We start from the raw sequence: 21,720 nt of genomic DNA, 5'->3' as shown, positions 1-21,720 counted from the left end.
AGTGCGTCAGCTACCACGCCAGGAAAGCAACGGTTTGGCTGTATATATTGTCAACATCATATGTAGCATTCTACTACTTGACTGTTCTAGCCTCTTCACACCACATGCAAATAGCCTGACCTGCCATGCCTGACACTTCGAGGTGACAAAGATCACCTGTTAGCGTCTGTCTCTAATCAGGTGACGGTACCGTGACCGTTCATCTCATTCGTTCGACTTTCTTCCCGTCGCACAGCGTCACTTCAATCTCGCTTTATTCGTGTGCGGGCGGCTGTTTCTTCTCAACATGGTCGACTTCGAAATCCGCGACGAGATCATTCTGCACAATGAGTTGGGGAGAGGAAGCTACGGCAGGGTGTGTGTTGGCGACTGGAAAGGGACGCCTGTTGCTGTCAAAATGATCAACGGTGACGGTCAACTAGTTGCCGACGTTTTCACGAGATTTTTGCAGAATTTCGTCGAGGAATGGAAGACACTGAAATCGCTTCGTCATCCGAATGTTCTTCAGTTTTATGGTGTTTGCAGCCCTGATAGCGACCATCCCAAGATGGTGATGGAGCTGATGCATCAGAGTCTGGATCATCGCCTGCGCGACGGCGCGCCTCTCACACACGTTGCTCGCCTGTACGTTCTGCGATCAATCGTTTGTGGATTACGGTACATGCACGAATTGCCTGATCCGGTTGTCCATCGGGATTTGTCGAGCAAGAACATTCTTCTGTCACGTGACGCGTCGCATGTGAAGATTGCCGATTTGGGAGTCGCTAAAGCACTCGAAGACTTGCAGTCGATGACAGGAACGGTCACGCCCGGAACGGAGTTGTACACACCTCCTGAGGTGAGATGCGGTGGTGCGACGCGACCGAGTCTCGACATCTTCTCGTTTGGAGTCATCGCGATCGAGACGCTTACCGGACGGTCTCCCTCCCCGTTGCCTCTTCTTGTTGCCGTCCGCGGCCACCCCGGTCAGTTCCGGACTCTTCCCGAGGTCGAGAGGCGTCGGGAGGATCTCGACCATCTTCCACGGGCTCATCCATTGCGAGCCGTAATTTGTCAATGTCTCGATGAGGCAACCAGGAGGCCGACTGCCAGCCAAGTACTAAAGACGTTCAATCTGCCTGGTAAGTATGATCTCAAGCATGCTCGCCCATCGAGCGAGGACGCATACATCCTGGTAAGAGAGTATGGTGGCATAATGGGTGTCGACGTTACGGCATTGCAAAATCGGCGCCAGTCGAAGGTTTTTGAAGTCGACACGACTCGGAAGATGGAGCAGCTCGAGTTGGAGGTGGAGCGCGAGAGGAACGCGTCGGCGGCGGCCGTCATGCGGGTCTCTCTTCAGGGAACGCTGAGAAACTTGTCTTACCGGAGCCAGATGGCGGGGATATGCAAACCGGTCGTATTCCTTCAAAAGGTATTTCTTCCTTTTTGGCAATAATATGTAACGCGAATAGTGAGGCAGCATTTTTATCAGGAGAATAAGCAAGAATTTAACGTGTGGAAATCTGTTCCGGGGCTGCCGGCCCCGCAAAAAGCACCCCCGATGACCATCTTCAACGATCACCTCGTCGTCGCCGAGAGCCAGTCGGAGTCGCTCCATTTCATCGATCTTAAAACGTGGGGCGTGACGAAAACCGCCAAGTACTGGAACACGCACATGAATTTCCAGGCGCTGATCACCCACTGCGACCATCTCTTCGCCGTCATGTGGAACAAACTCACATGGCGCTACAGAGTCGAGGAATACACGACGGACCAGAACACGTGGTCGCCCGTCGCCGACATGCCCGACGAGCTAGAAGTGAGCAACGCGACGATAGCGTCGACACACGACAAGCTGTTCATCCTTGGCGGCACCACGCGAAACAACGACGCGATCAACAACTCGTGGGTGTACGACTTCAACGAGGGCCAGTGGGACGTACTGCCGAGCATGCCGACACGTCGCTCCGCAGTCTCGTGCGTCGTGACGGACGAGCAGCTGTGCGTCGGCGGCGGCGTCCTGCCTGACGGTACCGCATGCAACGATTTCTGCGTCATGTCGTTAGAGTCTCGTCAGTGGCACACGTTTTCGAGCACGACGAATTATGCTTGTAGTCTGGGGACGATTCAGGGGTTGCCGATTGCTGCCGGTGGTCGTAGCGACAAAAGGAAGAAGAAGACGGTTAGCAGTCACGTGGAGCTGTATGATTATCACGTGGGAGCGTGGCTACCGCTTCCTCCGTTACCGACGGCGAGATGGCAGCCGAGTTTGTGTACAAGCGACGTTGATGTGATGATTGTGGCCGGTGGGGCGTCGAAGAAGGGCGATCATAGTGCAATTGAGATACTAGACTGTAGAGTCTTGCGTACTTAGACGGTCGCGAATGACTATGATAAGTAATGTTAACCGCAGGAATTGCCCGTATGAATAGTGTAGGTTTTATATTTGATTATATAAAAATGTGGCGAATCATAGCTGTGAAGGGTACTGGTATACTTGTTTCTTGTTAGCTTCATGTCCGCACGACAAACTACATTTTTATGAACAGATTTGGTTAAGCGATACCTGATGTGTTACTATAGCAACAAGCAGTTACTGTTACTCAGCAAAGAGCGGTTGCTGTGTTACTATAGCAGCAAAGTTGCCATAGCAGCAAGGAACGTCAGGTAGTCCGTTATCTACTTTTAGGTGTAAAGCTCGTCCCCGTTTGTGTTAAATCTGTACAGAAAGATGATTGTGTATAGGGTTTTTCACTTTAATTTTAAGCTCTAATGGTTCGTTGCTGGAATTTACGGTCTTAGTACGCGTCATTTCGACGGATTTAATTACATGATCGCAAAAATTGCATGATCGTTTTGCGATCATGTACAAGAGTCGTGACTTGATTACAATGTCGCGTATGTCCAATGAATGGCATTGGCTACTGTTTACTATTGAGTGCTCGTGCTGCCAAGTGATCGACAAGCGTGACGAGTTTTGTGTTCATGCCTACTTAGCGCAGCGCACGATGGTTCCTGCCTCATTTGAGTGTGGGAGTGGAGCGGGTGCTGTTTGACAGACCCGCAGTCTTTATCTTAATCTTCAATCTGCACAGATTTTCACACGAATGTCAAAGGGTCGGGCGGAGCTCTCTGAATGGATTCGATTACGTGACGTGTCGTGACAATACGCTCACTTTGCAGGTGCCTTGCACGAGTTCTCGGCTTCTCCGGATGATTTGCAGCTGCGAATCGTCGGCGTCTGCCAGTCTGCGTCGAGATCGCGACGAGTATGGTCGATTTTACTATCAAAGATCCAATTGAAGTCCTCGAGGTGATTGGGCAGGGAACGTATGGCAAGGTATATCACGGTCGATGGAAGGGTTCTGCTGTTGCCATCAGGGTGGGTGACTACGATAAACGGCTGTCTCAGTCACTCTCTCGGAGCTTCGATCAGACCCTCGTTAGGGATCTGACCGCCAATAGGTGGTTGTCTCATCCGAATCTCCTGCAGTACTTTGGCATTGCCGAGTTCGACGGTCATCCTATCGTCATCATGGAGCTTATGTACGAGAGTCTCGATCACCGCCTCCGTAACGGTCCGACCCTCCCGTCGATGGCGCGCCTCTTCATTGCACGGAGTGTTGCCTGCGGTCTCCGCTATCTACACGAACTGCCGTTGCCCATCATTCACCGTTATCTCTCCAGCCGAGCCGTCATGCTATCGCGCGACTGTCCGCAGGTTAAGATCGCTGACGTCGGCAGTGGCGGAGCCGTCGACATTTATCTGTCAGAAGGACGGACCATCCAGCATTCGGCGAGACACTACATGCCACCTGAAAGCGTAGGGGGAGGAAGAGACAACAATAGTCATGCAAGTTTTGATATGTTTTCTTACGGTGTTCTCGCTATTGAGACCATTTCCGGTCGGACCCCGTCACCATCGCCTCTGCTCGCACCCAAGCGAGGATGCCCTGGCCAATTTGTCGTCGTTAACGAGCTTGAACGGCGACGGGACGACACTTTTCTGCTTCCGCACGACTATCCACTTAGATCAATTTTCTTGCAGTGCCTGAAAGAGCCACCGCAACGACCGACCGCCGCCAGGATTTTGGACAGTTTCCGTTTGATGAATCGTCATCAGTCGCAGCAGCGAACTGATGCTATTGACACTGAAATCTTGCGTAAGTCGTCGTCTGGTGGAGACGTGGGTGGTACGTCGTCTGTCTCTTGCGCTACTCCTATTGTCTCCCACCTTCGTCGATTTGAAATTTTGCATAAAATTGAGGCTCTGGAGCAGAGGCTGAATAAGCAGGAAGAGTGTAAAGGGAGGCAAATTGTGATGACGTCTCGAAGGCTTTCTCTTAAAATTTTGTCTTGCCACTTTCAAATGTTGTCAGCAAAACATACTATTCAGAAATGTGCTGAGGTAAACATTTAAAATATATTTCTATGTATTACAAAATATAACAATACCTTGTGATGTATAGAAATTGAAGAAGCAGGTTAGTGTTTGGCATGTGGCACCTAGGCTGTCAATCCTAGGCAAGAACCTTCCAGTTGCAACATTTCAAAAGGAACTTGTCACCTGCTCTTGTAATTCTGGATTGATAAATTTTCAGTTCATCGACATTACCAGTTGGAGTGTGAACCGTGTTGTGAAATACACAGCCAACCAACTGGAGTGTCACAGCTGCATTGCATTTGAAGATAGACTTTTTGCTGTGATGTGGAATACAACGACATGGAAATATCGAGTCACCGAATATAATCCAAATGACAACTTGTGGTCAAGCACGAAGCAAATTGACACTAAAAACGAGGTAAGCGAAGTGTCTGTTGTGTGTCACGAGGGTCAAGTCTTTTTGGTCGGTGGTATCGATCGAAGGAAACAAACAATCTCATGTGTGTGGAGATACGATATTGCATCTTGTGTTTGTGAGTCTATGCCTGACATGCCAACTGCTCGCTACTCTTGTTCTTGTACTATTGTGGATGGTTCTCTGTGTGTAGCTGGAGGAAGACTTCACAATGGTCGTGCCAGCAATCAGTTTGATATCATGAATTTGCACAGTCGAGAGTGGCAGAAGCTCCCGCCAACTGGCAATAACAATCCCAGTCTAGGACAAGTAGGAAAAATGCCTTTGGCAGTTGGTGGTCGCAAAAACAAACACAAACTGTCAAATGATGTGGAAGTATATGATGTTGTTCTGCAACAGTGGCTGCCATTGCCATCCATAGGTGTACCAAGAGAAGGTTCAACAATCTTCGAACTTGAACAGGGAATGGTTGTTGTTGTTGGTGGATGTGCCAATGAGAAAGTAAACACAGCAGAAGTTATGAACCTCCGTGATCTGATTGAAACTGATAGTGTAGGTTAACATTCAATTTTAGACAGATATTTGTAGTCTAGTATTTTGAAACGTTTGAATTGGTATTTATTTATATATAATGAAAATATAACATTTATGTACAATATCTGGTTATTATCCCGCTTATACTTTGAAACCCGAAAAACTGTTACTTCAATTGACATTGGAATAAACTGATGTCATCTAGTAGACAGTCTGGTCAGATTGTAAGTAGTCTCGCGTAGCCAGACCATCTCCGCCTGCATTCTTCTGGCGAGAGATAGTCTAGGGAAATGCCTAATCCATTCTTGTTCCGCGCTCCCCAAGAATCCTGGGAGATAAAGACCTCTCTAGAGATAGAGCAGGATGTCTGAATAGGTGCTTCTCAATCACATTCCGCTTGTCTTGCGTGTGCTAATTACTGGTTAGTTACCAGTGCGTTACCATTTCGTCCATTCCATTTTCAATTCCCAGCAACAATTGAATATTGAATTAGAAATTGAAAATAGCTTAGAAGTTGCTTGCAATTTCAATATTCAGTTCTATTAAAAATTAAAAATTGACTGATTGACGGACTATAGTTATTTGCGGATTAAAATAAATATTGAAAACATACTTAATTTTTAACCAATTTTCATTTTCAATGCAATGGAATATTGAAATTGCAAGCACGTTAGTTCAATTTTTAATGTTAAATTCAATATTCAATTTAATTTAAAAATTAAATGTTAAATTTTGAATTCGTGTTAAAATTGAATTTTTGAGACAAATTGAAAATTGAATGTCAAATTAAACATTGACTGGCGTTGCTTGCTCTTACAATATTCCATTACATTGAAAATAGAAATTGATTGAAGATCAACTGTCATTTCAATATTCATTTACTATGCAAATAGATTCAATCTTTCCATCCGTCCAATTTTCGTAAATTACGAATATTAAAATATAGCCTCTGATGCAATATTCTTTCTCTGTACTAAATGTAAATAGAAAGTTACCCGCAGTTGCTAACAGGAGCCATATCTCATAAAAGGCATAATGACACCGCGCAGACGGTCACCAGTGACTTCAATATTCATTTCTATTGAAAGACGAAAGTTGTGTCTAGCTTAGCCACGCCCAGCCACGCCTCTGGCACGCATGCAATGTAATGCAATTAAGAGAAGGACGAGAAAGCCACGTGACCGACCTACAAATCGGTAAGCACTTGCACCTGGCTTTAGTCAACCGTCACGCCCAAGCATGAGATATTCCTTGCCGTGACAAGGGAAGCCTGTGGCATGGAGGCACGCTTAGGCATCTATAGTCAACGAGCTCAACGTCTAGCCTGCACTGAGAAGTTGACACCTAGTCAATTTGGAAAGACTCCACGCAACTATCTAGAGTCAACTTTAATAAGGTTTGTGAGAAAACGATCACAGAATATGATGACACACGCATATCTGTTGCCACATAAACAGATGTTCCTATATAAACAATTGCAACAACATGCATGTACATGCCTTACTAATACGTGTGTTGGCTCCTGTTTGGTCGGCAAAATGTCAGGCTATGGTCTGATACCGGCCAATTGCCATTTTTTGTCAGCCAATGGCCGATGACATTGGCCATTTCAAATCAATGATCAATTGGTTAAATTGATCATTGTTTAAATACAGTTACTGTTTGCCATTTTGCAAAAGAGCAACAAATAGACAAACAAACAGGTAGACAGGAGGATATACCGTTGCAATGATACAAGACTCGTTTTCTCACAAAACTTAAAGTCCAATTACAATATGCAGACACCATGGGAAAAGCATTATTAAATAAAGTCATTTAATAGCACATGACTACTAACAGGGATAGCACAAGACCTCTCCTTTAGTGTCCCTGATAAAAGTGTACTGTACTCTGCACTATTTAATTTTCCAGGTTCCGAAATTCACAATTGGACTTTAGTACGTCAAATGTATTTAGTCTCCATTTAATTAACAAATTACTTGAATAGCTGCTTCAACATCTGCAAGAGGGACTTCAGCACCAGGTTGTCGCCTTCGTAGTCCAAGTTTGACTAGACATTTCTTTACTTGATCTAGTGTCAAGATCAGACCATGGCAATGTTCCAAGACAGAACAAATCTGAGCATTAGTATAGCCCAGCTGAAAATAAGCCGCCAGTGCTTCCTCTTCTGACAGATCTTGATGTAAGGCAGGAGAATCAACCACTGCAGGTCCTGCTTCATCCATCCTCTAGACTCTCTACAGCTTGTAACAAACAAGAATATACATACCGTATATATCAATCAATATTGACTGTATATATCAATCAATATTGACTGTACGCAGTCCATATTGATTGATATACACAGTCAATATTGATTGATATATGCAGTCAATATTTATTGATCAATATTGACTGTATCAATCAATCAATATTGACTGTATATGTCAATCACAATATTGACTGCATATATCATTGAATATTGACTGTATATATCAATCATCATGCATATAAGATGTATACCTGTACCATACGTGTCAACAACACAGTACTGATACCACCAACTGAGAGCCGTTAACATAATTAACTTAATTCAAAATTAAACCAATTGTAGCTCTAAATCTGGATTGCCTCAATATTAGTTAAGCAGAGTTATGAATATGTCGTCATCATCCATCTATACTAATTGTATGCATCTTGAGTACGTATAGTAATTATTATGTTGTTTGCAATTAAATCTCTAGAATTTGTAATGAATATTGAAATGTGTAGAGATTATTTCATGTATTTGTTTATACCAACTAGATTATGCTTAATTAATGAATACTGCGTACATATTATATGCTGTCATCTTAATTGTCTAGTGTTATCTGTTAATATATTTAACATAGCAGTAGCTAGTAGTAGTTGTGAAATAGAATAAATTAATTAAATACCCAAGTACTTTGCACTTTTGTAATTATATTATTTATTGCATAATATTTACTTGTACACAGAAAATAAATTTGCAAAATATAGTACACAATTTGATGTGTGCAGTGCATGCAATAGTGTAAATATTGACAGGTAATGTGTGTAGATCAATGCACCAAATTTCAAGAAAATTAAAAAGTCATGTTTAACCACAAAGCATAGTAATTATAAATCACCTTACCTGTCATCCAATTTATTTGAAGTCGATTTGTGCCTAGAAAACAACGTTGCGCAGACGACGTCGAAAACTGGCGCCCCTTTGAATAAATCAGTGCAGGTTGCTGCTCGAAAGGTGCGCAAAGAGACAGAACTTCTTTTATGTCAAAATCGCGGTTGTAACGTGTTCATTGACCTGTACCAACGATAAGAAATAGCGCCGCTAGCCTCGCACAGTAGCACCAGCGTTTGATGACGTTCCCGTGATGTGTGTGACGTTTGTGATGACGTTTCATTTGGCAGCGCAGGTGGCACGAACCGGCCACCGTAAATTAGTGTATGTTCACAGACATGACAGTAATCAACACAAGCGAAATGAGCGGAATGCGATTGCGTGACACCTACGTACGACCTCCTGCTATCTAGAGGTCTTCATCCTCCATGATTCGTGTAGAGCGCAGAACAAGAATTGTCTATGCATTTCGCCAGACTATCTCTCGCCGGAAGGATGTAGGCGGAGATGGTCTGGCTACGCGAGACTAAAGTGCTATAGGTATATGACTAATATTATACCATGGTCACGTGACATGTGACCAATCACAACGCATATTTGGATGTGGTATAAGACGTATCGCTCAGCAACTGTGCAATAAGTTACTTCCAGTTAATATCACCACCTTACATACATGTCACGTGACCTTGACATAGAATGCTTAGTGTAGGATTTGCATGCACTAAGGCTTTAACCAGCACTTGGAATGGGATTATAGCCCTTGACTTCGCCTCTAGCTGGCAAAACCCCCTTGTGCTTGTAAAAGCCATCTAGCACTCTAATCATAAGGTAATTTTAAATCCATTGTTTGTGGAGTGTTAGTTTACATACATGGTACTTTATTCTTGTGAGTTAGTTTACACTTGTTGGAACTGTCAATGTTTGAGAATGTACCTTAAGGTTCATATTTTACATCAGCCTGACTTTAAGCATCAAGTACTAGACACAGGTCTAGTAAACAAGAAGATATCGGTAGGTTTAGGTTAGAAGTTGATATACAAGATGTAATGAAAACAGAAATCCATATTTACTACCTCCTAATGATACATTATTTAAATACGGAGCTTTTGACATTTTGTACTTGTACTAGCTATAGTAGCTGACTTGATTACACTTATTATAAATACTTGAGATGAAATGTAGTTTTCAAAAATATGCTTGGAAGCTCAACTAATATCTACACTGGACATGAATTGTAGATATAAAACGTTGTGACTATGACATTATTTCTTATCAATTGATTCATGGTGTTTAGTTGTTCAAGTCTAACAGTAACCAAAGAAATAATTGGTGGAGATCTAGACAAGAATTTGAGTATTACTTATTGCAAGAACCGTCATACACGTGACATAGTTGAAGTATATCCAAAATGACACACAATGAGGCACATTGCATACTCTGCATATATATATATATATATATATATATATATATATATATATATATATATATATATATAAATGTATAATCATATATTATTTCTTCAAGTACAACTATACATAGATGTCTAGACCACCAAATAAAAGACAAGCCAGTTAAGTCATCACAATCTAAACATAAACGATCTAAAAATAAACGAGCGTTAAATTTCCTCAGACACACAGATAACTGTTCGTGTAGCTGGCACACAGACTGACTGGTAATGTTGCGGTGGTAAGCAGCTCTCTTGGCAATAACTTTCAAGTTTCGAGGAGACCACAATCCAAGAGTTTCCACAGCCAGTAGAAAAGAATGTGATCCAGCCTGCGAAACATCATCATCATGTTTGAGATCCTTCTCTCTTTCCCCTGCATCTGCTGCTTGTCCAGGGTGAGTGGCGGCAATAGCAATGAACCGGGGAAGTAACGAGTTACGGACTGTAATGTCAAAGAAAGCTGAACGGCCATCCAAGAAGTCAGAATGAAATAGGTCACCTGGTTTCTTGTAATTATTCGAACTGCAGCCCTGCTCTACTTTGCAATCACTGTTATCAGAAATTAGATATTGAAATAGCAAGTCTCGTAAGGCGTTGTGCCTTTTGGTGCGCAATGATCGTCTTCCAAAGCCTAATAAATGGTCGAGATATTTGTCTAAGACATGACCACAGATACATCAGAGATTACAGCTTTGTGATGAAAAGAAGGGCAAACTTAACCAGATTTTAGATGCTGTTGTAAACTCCTCTCTGGTCATAGACAAGCCAACTTTGGGGTTTGGAAATGCCCGTAACCACGAACCAGAATGGGGAGCAGACAAAGTACTAAGGCGAGCTTGATCCCTGAGGCTGCTGCCAGTTTTAACAGTAGACAGAAGAGAAAAATCAAGACCGTTCTGGAGAGCGTGTTGTGAAGAAGCAGTGAAGGAAAGCGGATGTCCAAGCAAGTGAGTCATCATGGCAGCAGCAGAATCTTCTTCAGGAACAGAATTGGAATCCCGTATCGAAACAACGTTCTTTCCAATGAGATGCACAGGCAGACATCGAGTAGAGTGACAGCTACTAGGGAAAGCAGCAGAAGCAGTTCTACTAGCTTCTCCATATATATATATATATATATATATATATATATATATATATATATATATATATATTCTTCTTCTTCTATGCAAAGTACCCCAATCTGCCCAGACTCCCTAAACTACCCTACCCACTCAGTCTCTAAACATAACTACATTACAGTAACAGGACACTTAATTAAGGCTTGTAGTCACTGTAGTTTTCAGCAAGTGTATGAGTCTCCTAGACATTGTGATAAAATATTGCATTGACTTTTTCTGCCCTAGTCAATACGAATATAAAAATAATATCCCAGGCACATGAGCTACAGTCAATCAGTCATCTGCATATTCTACAAAATTCTTAATCCTCTCAGCAAGATATGGACCATATTCAAAGAATGGCACTGTTTGTTGACTCGCTGTTTCGTCCTTATAACCGATTGGAAGTGAGAGTGGAACGTGTGCATTGTAACCAGGCTCCAGAAAGAAAGCACATGAAAATCTCTCTCTTGGCTCAGTTACAGCAACTCAATGTTCGACTGCTTTGATTCGATCTCCCGACATTTCTGCCATCATCTTGCCCATGTTTGCAATCAGAGTACCCGTATGAGATTCCACAGGCATCCACGTGCCATTCTTCATTCGAATCTGCAAGCCAGGATTATTGAATGTTGTCAGAAGAGTGAACATGCCAGAATCGACGTGAGCATCACAGCAGAGAACAGTGCCATCATCACAAACAGCAGTGGCTGGTATAGCATCCTGACGTAGAGGATAATGGAGGAGACGAAAAGTAGAAAGAGTCTTTGGGATGTATAGTTGATCAAAGTAGTTCTCACTTAGCCCAAGACCCAAAGCTAAGAGACGAGTAAACTCGATGGCTGCATTAAACAAACTGACATAATGACCTTTCACTGTCTCGCTAAATTTAATGAAAACTTTTTCATCTTCTCCGTCTTCTTGCTCTGGCCACACATTAGGTTCACAAAAGGGATAGGCCGTTTGTATGTAAGGATCACGTGATGCCATTTCTGGTCCAAATTCGTAGCCTTCCTTGTGAGACACTGCTGTAACGTCGACAGGGAAGTAGCCTCTGTAGTTGTTTCTAGAGTCTTTGTTCCATTTCTTTCTTGCGAGTCGGAGCTTGCGTTCTTGCGGCATGTTGAACAGCCACTCGGTGACTTCTTGCAGTGCGGACTCGTTGAAACCTGTTACGTTGTCCAAAAGAATGAATCCAACTGTTTCCATTGCTTTAGTGATCGCTCGAGCATTTGCAGAGCGATCAGGCGATGACAAGTCTATGACAGGAAGGCGACTCAGTTGTATGACCTTGTCTTGTGCCTCGGGTGTCCTATTAGAAGGACGCGCTCAATTTTGGTGTTTTCGTTTTTAATTTAACTTTTGAATTACTCTTAATTTTAATTAGTCAATATTTAAAATATATCGTCATACCTTGTAGTGCAAAGTGCGGCCCGGCCCGCCCGCGGCTGCTGCGGTTATATTCTTGAGACATACGGATTGTTCCAAACACACGTAACATAATTTGCTTATCCACCACAGTAATTTCATTGTCAGGAGGTAATGAGAATATGTGGTGGATTGAATGTATGCACTGTAACGTCAGTGAGCTGGTCTTTCAGAATCATACCCTGTTCTACAAATCGTCTCATGTCTAAGTTGTCCCCAGGCAACCATACGTAAAAATTTTAGTTGCCCAGTCATTACCTTGGTTGCTCATACACTAAATCCATGACCGCTATTGCTATGCATGGTGCTGTAGTTGATTTATGAAAATATATGTATTTACAGGCAGGCATAATACAGTTAACAAACAACAGACAAACAGACAGTGCACATAAATTTTTTACATTTTATCACATGCATTAGCATTTATTATTATTATTAATTTTGATGTATAAAATGCTTTGACATACAGACAGACAGAAAGGCAGACAGTTAGACAGACAAACCTGCTGAGAACCGAGTGCAGACAAGATGAGTTCAAAAATTACTGGACGACTCGATTCTCAATTGTGATACAGCATATACGTACAATGCAAGAGTGTAACTGTTCCTGCAGGAGATGAGAAGAGTCCGGTATAGTGCTGACTCGATCAGTTGGTGCCATTAGTAACTGTGTTAGCTTATTGTGACTCAGCTATTTGACTTTTGGTCTTAGCTAGAGACCTTTTAGGTCCGATTTGTGTCAATGTTTCGTATTGTAGACTGTAACAATGTCAGAAAAATATATGTAGTCACAGACAGACAAACAGACAGCCACATAAACATAAATGGTTGTATGTAGAACCAAGCCCTATTGGCATGAGTAGTATTTAGTGCTTAGATGCTGTATAATAGTTCATTGTTTGAAAATATATGTATTGACAGACAGACAGACAGACAGACAGACAGACAGACAGACAGACAGACAGACAGACAGACAGACAGACAGACAGGCAGGCAGGCAGGCAGGCAGGCAGGCAGGCAGGCAGGCAGGCAGGCAGGCAGGCAGGCAGGCAGACAGACAGACAGACAGACAGACAGACAGACAACCTGTCAGAATTAAGCAGACTTGCAAAGTGGCAGTTTCCATCTTCTTGGACAGACACAGACACGAATGATGTTTAGCAGGATAATTATAAAGATAAACAGCAATATTATCAGCCATAAAGGAATCTGCAACAATATGTGAAATCTTGCCCATCGAGATTTTAGGATAGAGTAACCTGAATAAAGATGGATGCTTGTTTGTAATTGTCAGTTTTGGGTACGTTACAAGCATTCATGCACGAGCATGGCACAAAGTAGCATCTCCTTGACACTACAGGTCATGCCCAATCTGGCAATTAATTAATTAGGCCTGGTACCCTTATAGCAACGGTATGGAAAGCAAACTTTGCGCCTACTAATCATCTGTTTACATCTTCCAACATCACTCAAATAACTACTATTGGTCCAATAATCCTGATCTAGTATAGGCCTGGTCCACTATACATAGAGTAATTAATATGCAATTTCTACGTTGATAATTAATTACCAATAGGAACAGCATACATTCCCATATAGTGAATTATTAGCCAGGCCTTTCACTCTTACCGTGCTATCAATCCCAATAATGAGTACAACAAGTAAAAAGACTAGAGAATTCCTCTATCTTTAGAGGCTCTGGCTACACAAGTCATCCAGAACCTTTCCTTCCAATTGGTGCCATCAGAGAGGTAGTCTTCTGCTCGTCTTCCTATGGGCACGCAAGGAACCGTTTCTGCCTGTTGTGGAGTGATGCCAACTGTCTGGGTGAGAAATTTCCGGTACCTCCTTGTCATCTCGGTAATACAGTGTTTGTGAAAATATGCAGCTGTTGTCTTGTCATTATCGGGATTCACAACTAGATTGACTTGTGTAAAAGCAATAATGGCATTACTCCAAATTTGCTTACCAAATTCTTTGGTCACGTTCTCAATGATGATACCATTTTCTGGAGTGTCTCGTCCTTCGTGTGCTGGAGCACAAAAGACGAGCAGATTGACAGCACCTTCATCTTTCTTGACTTCCTTTTTGATTTCTCGAAAGGTCTTGCGGTCTTTTGTGTTGGTCGGTCCAGGGGTGTCCCAGAAACTAAACGGAATTTCGTTGGTAAGGCATTCAATCTTTTCTGTCTTCGATTTCACAGTGTAACTTCCTCGTCCCGTTCGAGCACTTTCTGCATCAGTGGCCAGCTTCCCAGCTAGAGCATTTGCAAGTGTTGACTTTCCTGTTCCACTTTTGCCCACACATAGAATGGTGATTGCATGCTGCGTTTCTTTGGATTTTGTAAACAAATTCGAATGCCCCTTCTCGAATTTCGACTCTGATGATATTGGCGTAGCTTTTTCATCTTTCCGGTCAGTCTCCATGACTTGTTGGACTTGTTCCAGCAGTCCTTCTTCTAAGATGTTGATGATTCCCGGCTTTCGCTCTGAAAGAAAGAAGAGGAATTTGGCTATAGGTACTTCTCTGCAAGCGCTTATCTTTTCTAGAAGAAATTCCGCTTGTTGCATCCTGTTTTCTGATTGTAAGTCCGCAGGAGCGGCAGACCGGAGTTCATCGTTGTCGATTATGTCGCTTTTTAGCAGTTCATCAATTACTGTCCCTTCCACAGCCAGACCATCAACAAAACTAGACAAGTTCTCACTTGTTCTTAGTAGGTCTCTGACGTACGTAAACTGTGGGAACAAAATGTCTTCTGGCACAACACTGTTTTCTTGAGACATGCTAAAATAGAAGTGCTGACTTCTAGGGCTAGGACTTGTGTGTGGGCTTAATTAACAATGAATACGGGTATATTAGATAATTTTCCGCATTCAGTTTCACTGTTAGAGAAGAATGAAGTCACCTGACGATTACTAAAATACTATTTCTAGTTACTATTTTAAATTAGCAATAGTTTACAAACGCAATTCAGACACAAGACACATTTTAGAGTCAATACTAAGAGAAGATCAACATTTAAGTGAGTGCGACTTAATTTACGCACACACAGACACACCGAGTTCTGTGCGACAGTATACATACATAATGTCTGAGAATTCCCTCGCAATATGTTGAAACTGTAACAACAACAAAGTTGTTGATGTTAGGAACACAAATTATGTCGAAACAGAAAGTCAGTGTTGAAAGAAGTTTTACTTTCTACACCAACTTCATATCCGCTCATTTTCCTGTTTTAGATGGTATGGCCTACTTACATTGTCTGTGGTGTTATTTTTTTGACACACCCTCTCTGGTCCTCTACTTTCATGTTCCTCACTCTTGCTAACCTTTACCACAAAATCTTTAGTATATGCACTAGCATGAGTAAGCGTTCATAGAAAGTTCAAACTACAGAAGGTTTGGCGTTGATTTGTTTGTATGCCAGCAATTGAAATACAGCGATGTTATAGTTTATTGCATACAGACTGTAAATGTATCAGTGCTTCTATAAGAACGTAGCTTCAACTCTCTAGACCTGTGTAATGTCTATAGGCCAAACAACATTTTCTACAAGTGTAGAAACAAGATCTACCCAAGCTATAGTGACTGGTGTTGAGATACCAGTTTTCTTGTCAATGAGCGTTCACAAAATTGATGAGGACTATAACGCTTCCAGAAGCTTTCAAACACATATAGTTTGATGTGTCTAGCTGTTATAATAAAACCTGGTTAGTTCTTTTTTATGTGTTCAATTCACCAGAGACATAAACTTTTTTGAAGATCATTATCTAAGTCTACCTATTTTTCTATATACCTCTAGCTAGCTGCATGTGGCAGTAGAGATTTGCTGATGGACGTGTATTTTGTTGTCACTCGTCTTCAGATGTTTCACGGTGCAAACAAAGTGCAAAATTATATTTATATGTATATAATTAATACTTTTAGAAGGAAACCATTATCACTAACAGGATGCAGCGTCACACTGGCAGTAGATTGCAGTAGTGATATTGGATAGCAGCAGACAATTGCCAACTAAACGGGTGCTCACTAAGTACAGCATAACTAAACATCTTATACATATATTTTACATTAGTGCCTCATTGATTGAACTACTGTACTACAAGTAGAACGTCACGTTTTTTTGTTCCATCTCTAGAGAAGTCGCAATTGAGTCACATTATCCTTCAGGCTGTTTAGCATCTTCGCAGTCACCAATCCTGTTGTCGTACTGCTTCACTCGTTTTTTAGCCTTGTAACGTCCGTAAGTACGCATGCCAATGTACACTGCGGCACCAACTCCTATCCCGCCTACAAGTCCCACTGCAGCTCCAATTGCTATTCCTGGTCCAGTAGGAGCAGCAGCTATGGTACCGGCTGTGACTCCAATTCTGATTGCGATTCCTATGCCAGTACCAATCCCAACAGCGGCACCTCCAATTGAACCACTGGTTAATCCTAGCACCATTCGTACCTTGTCGATTCCATTGATGGGTACAGCAAATCGATCAGAATCAATAAGACCTGAGCTAAAGAGAATTCCTCTAACGTCTTCAGAGGCTGCACTTACGCACGTCATCCAGAAATTCTTCTTCCATGCGGTACCATCAGGGAGGTAAGTGTTTGCCTGTTTTCCCAATGGAACACAAGGAACCTTTTCTGTTTGCTCGGAAGTCAAGCCACACTCGCGGACGAGAATTGTGCGGTACCTCTTGGTCATCTCAGAAACACATTGTTTGTGAAAGTATGCTGCTGTTGTTGTTGCGTGGTCGGGATCCTGGACTAGATTGGCCTGAGCAAACGCAATAACTGCGTTACTCCAAATTTTCTTGCCACATTCTTTGGTAAGATTCTCTAGAATGGTGCTATTCTCAGGACAATCGCGTGATTCGTGTGCTGGAGCGCAAAAAATCAGCAAATCTATTTTCCCATCCTCCTTTTTGATATCCTTGAGGATCTGTTTAAACTTTTTGCGGTCTTCTGAGCTTTTCGTTGGTCCAGGCGTGTCCCAGAAACAAAACGAATGCATCCCATCCTGACTTTCAAATTTTTTTGTTTTTGTCGTAACGGATATACCTCCTCGTCCCGTTTCAGCACTTCCTTCGTCTCCAGTGACCTTCCCAAGTAAAGCATTTGCAAGGGTTGACTTGCCTGCTCCAGTTTTGCCGACACATAAGATGTTAATCGGACGCGCGCTTTCTGTAGCTTTTGCATGAGTATCAAACTGTCTTTCCATTTCGTTATCCGTTTCTGACCCTCTTATTTCTTCAAAACTAGCTTCCAGTATGTTCCAATTAGTTTCTACTACTTCTTGAACTCTCTCAAGCAGTCCTTCCTTTATGATGTTGATAATTCCAGGTTTTCTCGGACAAAGAAAGAAGAGGAACTGGTCTATAGACATTTCTTTGCAAGCGCCTATCTTTTCTACAATGACTTCCGCTTGTTGCTTCCTGCTCTTTGATTGCAAGTCCTCACGAACGACAGTCGAGAGGGCTTCATCTTTGATAATGTCTTTTTCCAGCAGTTGATCAATTATTGTCCCTTCAACAGCCAGAGCATAGATAAAAATGGACAAGTTCTCACTTTGTTCAGGTTGCTTTGCTAGAAAGGCTCTGATGTCGACATAGTCAGCCTCTGACAAAAAACCACTTTCTGGCACAACGGTTGCAGCACTTTCCAATTGCGCCATGCCAACGTCTTGACAAGAAATTATACAACTCTCGTGCGTCCGTTTGTATAGCGTTTAAGCAATACGGGATATTTACGCTGGTTTCCGCGTTTGGTTTTTACATTTACTTTCATTGTTGTCTCACGATTATGCGCATGTGCGCCTCGGTATCCCCATTGTACAATACTAAATGCAACTTGAATTCTTTGTTGAGGCATGGCAACGTACCGACAAAGAAAACAAGTTAGTTACCCACACAACTAACTCATGCATTATCTCCTACGAACTCTATAACAACACAAATGTTTCATCGTGTGCCATATTTGGTTTCAACATTTGGTTTCAGCATTCATTTGTCAGAAAATGAAGTCACCTAACGCTTCTGAACTTTTGCTTCAATCAGATATCAGAATTGTACCATCAGGCCTATGATAGTAAGCTTCTTGCAAATACAAGGAACCATTTCAGCTTTTCCAGCAAAGAGGCAACTTTTCTCGACACGAAATTTGCGGTAGCTGTTACTCATCTCAGAAACACAGTGTCTGTGAAAGTATGCTGCTGTGTGTCGGTTTGCTTTATTCCCGGAAGTATGACGCGGCGGAAAGGTCTGGCTACGCGAGACTGCCGTCGGGAGATAGTGTCAGCAAGGTACTAAATACATTTAGCGATTTCCTACTGTTTCTGGTACTCTCTAACATGTTGTTGTTGTTGTCTTGACGGTTTGTTACTGCATGCGCAGCAGTCTAACGTCTATCTCATCTACAATAATATTGTGACACACTGCACGTGCTTTGCTTTGAAAGCAGATTTGACGTCGAATGCTATGGAAATTTGATTGTTGAGATGACATTGCAATTTTTTGAGAAATGCAGCGCCAAGACACTCATGCACAGTTTTAGACGGGTGTTTAGACATCGACAGAGGAGAAATTATGTTTCTTTAATTAATTAGGATTTGCTACATGCAATAACTGTAATCAACAGCATCTTGAACCTTAAGCGATAGATAGATTACACAAATGATTGTGACCAAACAATTTGCCAGTTACGTATTTGGTAGTTACTAGAACAAAAGAGTCCCTGTTGTCTGCTCCTTACAAGTCATATCATTCATCAGGCACTCTGGTGATTCTCTGGTGATTGTCGCAATCACCAATCCGTTCTCGTACTCATCCCTGCGTTCCTTGGCTTTGTAACGCTGGTATAGACGGGATGCAAGGTACCCTGCTATACCTGCTCCTACTCCGCCCACTACTCCTATATTGCTGCTCCGATTGGCAGTCTTGCCATAGAAGATCCAGTCCTAGCTGCTACTTTGAGAACAGTGGCAAACCCAACAGCAGCAATGCCTACCTTCTTAGTATCAGTTAAGCCTACCACCATACGAAGCATATCAATCCCAGTCATGGGTTGAGCAAATTGAAATCCACTAACGTCTTTAGAGATTCTACTTACACAGGTCATTCCAGAAATTCTTCTTCCACTCGGTACCATCAGGTAGGTAATGTTCTGTATTTCTTCCCAGGGGCAGAATAGGAACCATTTCTGCTTTCCTAATTACTTTTCTCGACGAGAAATTTTCGCTTGCTGTTTGTCATCTCACAAGTACTGTGTTTGTGAAAGTATGCAGCTGCGGTCTTTTCTTGTCGGTATCCATGACTAGTTTGGCTTGAGTAAAAACAATAACAGTATAATTCTAAATCATTCTGCCAATTTCCTTGGTCCGGTTCTCAATAATTATACTATTCTCGTCATGAAATCGTTCGTCGTGTGCGGGTGCACAGAAAAGAATACTTTGCTTACTCTCGGTCCAGGCGTGTCCCTGAAAGTCAACAGACTACCATTGCAAAAACCTTTAATTTTTGGCGTTCTTTGTAATCGTTTTTCTTCCTCGTCCTATTGGAGCACTAAGTGACTTGTTGGATCGGTGGTCAGCTTTGCAAGTAGAGCATTTGCAAGTGTTGACTTTCCTACTCCAGCTTTTCCTACACAGAGGATGGTGACTGGACGATTGCATTCCATAGATTCGGCAAGCGAGACAAACATTTTTCCATTTTGGTTGCCTCCTCAGACCCTGATGTTAATGTACGAGTCTCTGATGTAGATGTATGAGTTACTTGAGAATGCAACGTCTTCCAGGTAGTCTCTATAGCTTTCTCAACTCGGACAAGCAGTCCTTCTTTTTAAGATGTTAATGATTCAGGGTTTTCTCACAGAAAGAAAGAAAAAGAAATTTGCTATAGACGTCTAGATACGTCTCTGCAAGCAGTTGTCGTATCAAGAAGGAATTCCGCTGGTTGCATTCTCCTCTTTGATTGTAGATCCTCAAGCACGGCCAAAGGTACGGTTTCATTCTTGATAGTTTTGCTTTCTAGCAATTGATCAAGTATAAAGAGTCAGTGGGTCATTCGGCTATTTCAAAATTTAAAATTTAAAATTTTTAATTTAACGTTACCAATTTTTAAAAATTTGCATTAAATTATCAAATTTTAAGTTTTGAGAAATCAAAATTTAAAATTATATTATTTTAAATTTGTAAATTTTTAGGTGCAGTATATTAGAAATTGCTTTGCCGACGAGAAAGCGGACGCAGTTGTATATATGAACTGGTAACCGGACTTGAACTAACAGAAATTGAACGCTCATTCCTTCTCTCAAATAATTTGAGTACATTAGAAAAAGAAAATTGATAGAACGAGTAGCAGTGTACGCGGTTTCTGCTAATCACATCAGCACGTTTCCTGTACCATTTCTCTGCACCTGTACGTACGCCGCTTCAGACAGTTGCTAATTTTTAGTAACTCGAAGTGCATGGTCGCGTCATTACTGTAGATGTAGGATTACGATTGGTTCAATTGCAAGTTGCACTTCATGTCTAGATTTTGTACATCACATAGAACACTACACGATAGCGCAGATAGAACCTCTACAACCTCACGCTGTGTCTCTCCTGTACCGTGAGAACAGAACCCACACTGACTACAAGTGAATTACGAGACCAAATAATAAAGGTGGACACGCAAGCAGTGTTCATGGCAGGAGGGCATAGGGAACGTACGTGTTCACTGTCCTGCTGACACGCCCTTCCCCTCGACGGTACCGCGTCCCACTACTACATTTATGTATGTCGTACTGTACCGACAGTCTAGTCGCCAATTCAATACCAACTAACTTTACACAACCAACGTACTGCATGATCGCGTGATTTACGTTTTAACCTTTCTACAGAGTCTCTACCTAGCTAAACCTACAGTAACACGCAACTAGAGATCCTCTAGTATCAGTATCAACATCAATTAGGAGTTTCCTCCTCTATCGTTGAAGGACGCCCCACACTACACACAGAGCACACGCACACACGCACACACAATAAACCGAGTTTTGTGTCCATGATAGTGAGCGTAAGGCACAGGATTTATTTGCCGATGAGCTAGGTGCTGCCTCCTTCCATGTTATCCAGGAGCAACTTGTCTTAGAATGCGTCCAATACTTTTGTCACCAACTCTAAGTCCTCCTGCGTGAAGATACCCTTTCATCATCTTTCTTCCGTACGCTGGACCAACCTACGCAGAGACGTGTAACAACGGCAAAAGTCTCCATATGTTTAGACGCGATTAGTAAAAGAGAACATATTACTTCTCTAACAGCTGCCTGGAC

At 42.2% G+C, this 21,720-nt stretch overlaps 4 protein-coding genes across 4 annotated transcripts; 1 reads left to right on the top strand and 3 right to left on the bottom strand.

Moving 5' to 3' along the window:
• Nucleotides 1-94: 94 nt before the first annotated feature.
• On the top strand, nucleotides 95-5,342 carry LOC134192836 (uncharacterized). Its single transcript, XM_062661594.1, has 4 exons — nucleotides 95-1,414; nucleotides 1,475-2,336; nucleotides 3,207-4,390; nucleotides 4,452-5,342. The coding sequence occupies exons 1-4, from the start codon at nucleotides 287-289 to the stop codon at nucleotides 5,340-5,342; spliced, it is 4,065 nt and encodes a 1,354-aa protein (XP_062517578.1). The 5' UTR covers nucleotides 95-286.
• Nucleotides 5,343-11,178: 5,836 nt separating this feature from the next.
• Nucleotides 11,179-12,284, bottom strand: LOC134193542 (uncharacterized). Its single transcript, XM_062662369.1, has one exon. It carries the CDS (start codon nucleotides 12,196-12,198, stop codon nucleotides 11,479-11,481), a length of 720 nt encoding a protein of 239 aa, XP_062518353.1. The 5' UTR covers nucleotides 12,199-12,284; the 3' UTR covers nucleotides 11,179-11,478.
• A 1,571-nt stretch (nucleotides 12,285-13,855) lies between these two features.
• LOC134193266 (uncharacterized) lies at nucleotides 13,856-15,220 on the bottom strand. The gene is made up of 2 exons (XM_062662088.1): nucleotides 14,387-15,220; nucleotides 13,856-14,335 (listed from the first exon to the last, which is right to left on the bottom strand). The coding sequence occupies exons 1-2, from the start codon at nucleotides 15,198-15,200 to the stop codon at nucleotides 14,088-14,090; spliced, it is 1,062 nt and encodes a 353-aa protein (XP_062518072.1). The 5' UTR covers nucleotides 15,201-15,220; the 3' UTR covers nucleotides 13,856-14,087.
• Nucleotides 15,221-16,452: 1,232 nt separating this feature from the next.
• On the bottom strand, nucleotides 16,453-17,808 carry LOC134193381 (uncharacterized). Its single transcript, XM_062662214.1, has one exon. It carries the CDS (start codon nucleotides 17,795-17,797, stop codon nucleotides 16,577-16,579), a length of 1,221 nt encoding a protein of 406 aa, XP_062518198.1. The 5' UTR covers nucleotides 17,798-17,808; the 3' UTR covers nucleotides 16,453-16,576.
• Between the last annotated feature and the right edge of the window lie 3,912 nt (nucleotides 17,809-21,720).

Source organism: Corticium candelabrum, chromosome 17, assembly GCF_963422355.1.
Source record: "Corticium candelabrum chromosome 17, ooCorCand1.1, whole genome shotgun sequence".
Taxonomy (NCBI): Eukaryota; Metazoa; Porifera; class Homoscleromorpha; order Homosclerophorida; family Plakinidae; genus Corticium; species Corticium candelabrum.
This window is presented reverse-complemented; position numbering and strand designations above follow the sequence as displayed.

Excerpts from the sequence above, each read along its gene's own strand:
- LOC134193381 (XM_062662214.1), bottom strand. The coding sequence starts at position 17,797 with ATGTCTATAGACCAGTTCCTCTTCTTTCTTTGTCCGAGAAAACCTGGA.
- LOC134193266 (XM_062662088.1), bottom strand. The coding sequence starts at position 15,200 with ATGTCTCAAGAAAACAGTGTTGTGCCAGAAGACATTTTGTTCCCACAG. Across the intron at positions 14,336-14,386 it reads GAACGTGACCAAAGAATTTG|TTGTGAATCCCGATAATGAC; the intron begins GTAAGCAAATTT and ends AAGTCAATCTAG.
- LOC134193542 (XM_062662369.1), bottom strand. The coding sequence starts at position 12,198 with ATGGAAACAGTTGGATTCATTCTTTTGGACAACGTAACAGGTTTCAAC.
- LOC134192836 (XM_062661594.1), top strand. The coding sequence starts at position 287 with ATGGTCGACTTCGAAATCCGCGACGAGATCATTCTGCACAATGAGTTG. Across the intron at positions 1,415-1,474 it reads CGGTCGTATTCCTTCAAAAG|GAGAATAAGCAAGAATTTAA; the intron begins GTATTTCTTCCT and ends CATTTTTATCAG. Across the intron at positions 4,391-4,451 it reads CTATTCAGAAATGTGCTGAG|AAATTGAAGAAGCAGGTTAG; the intron begins GTAAACATTTAA and ends TGTGATGTATAG.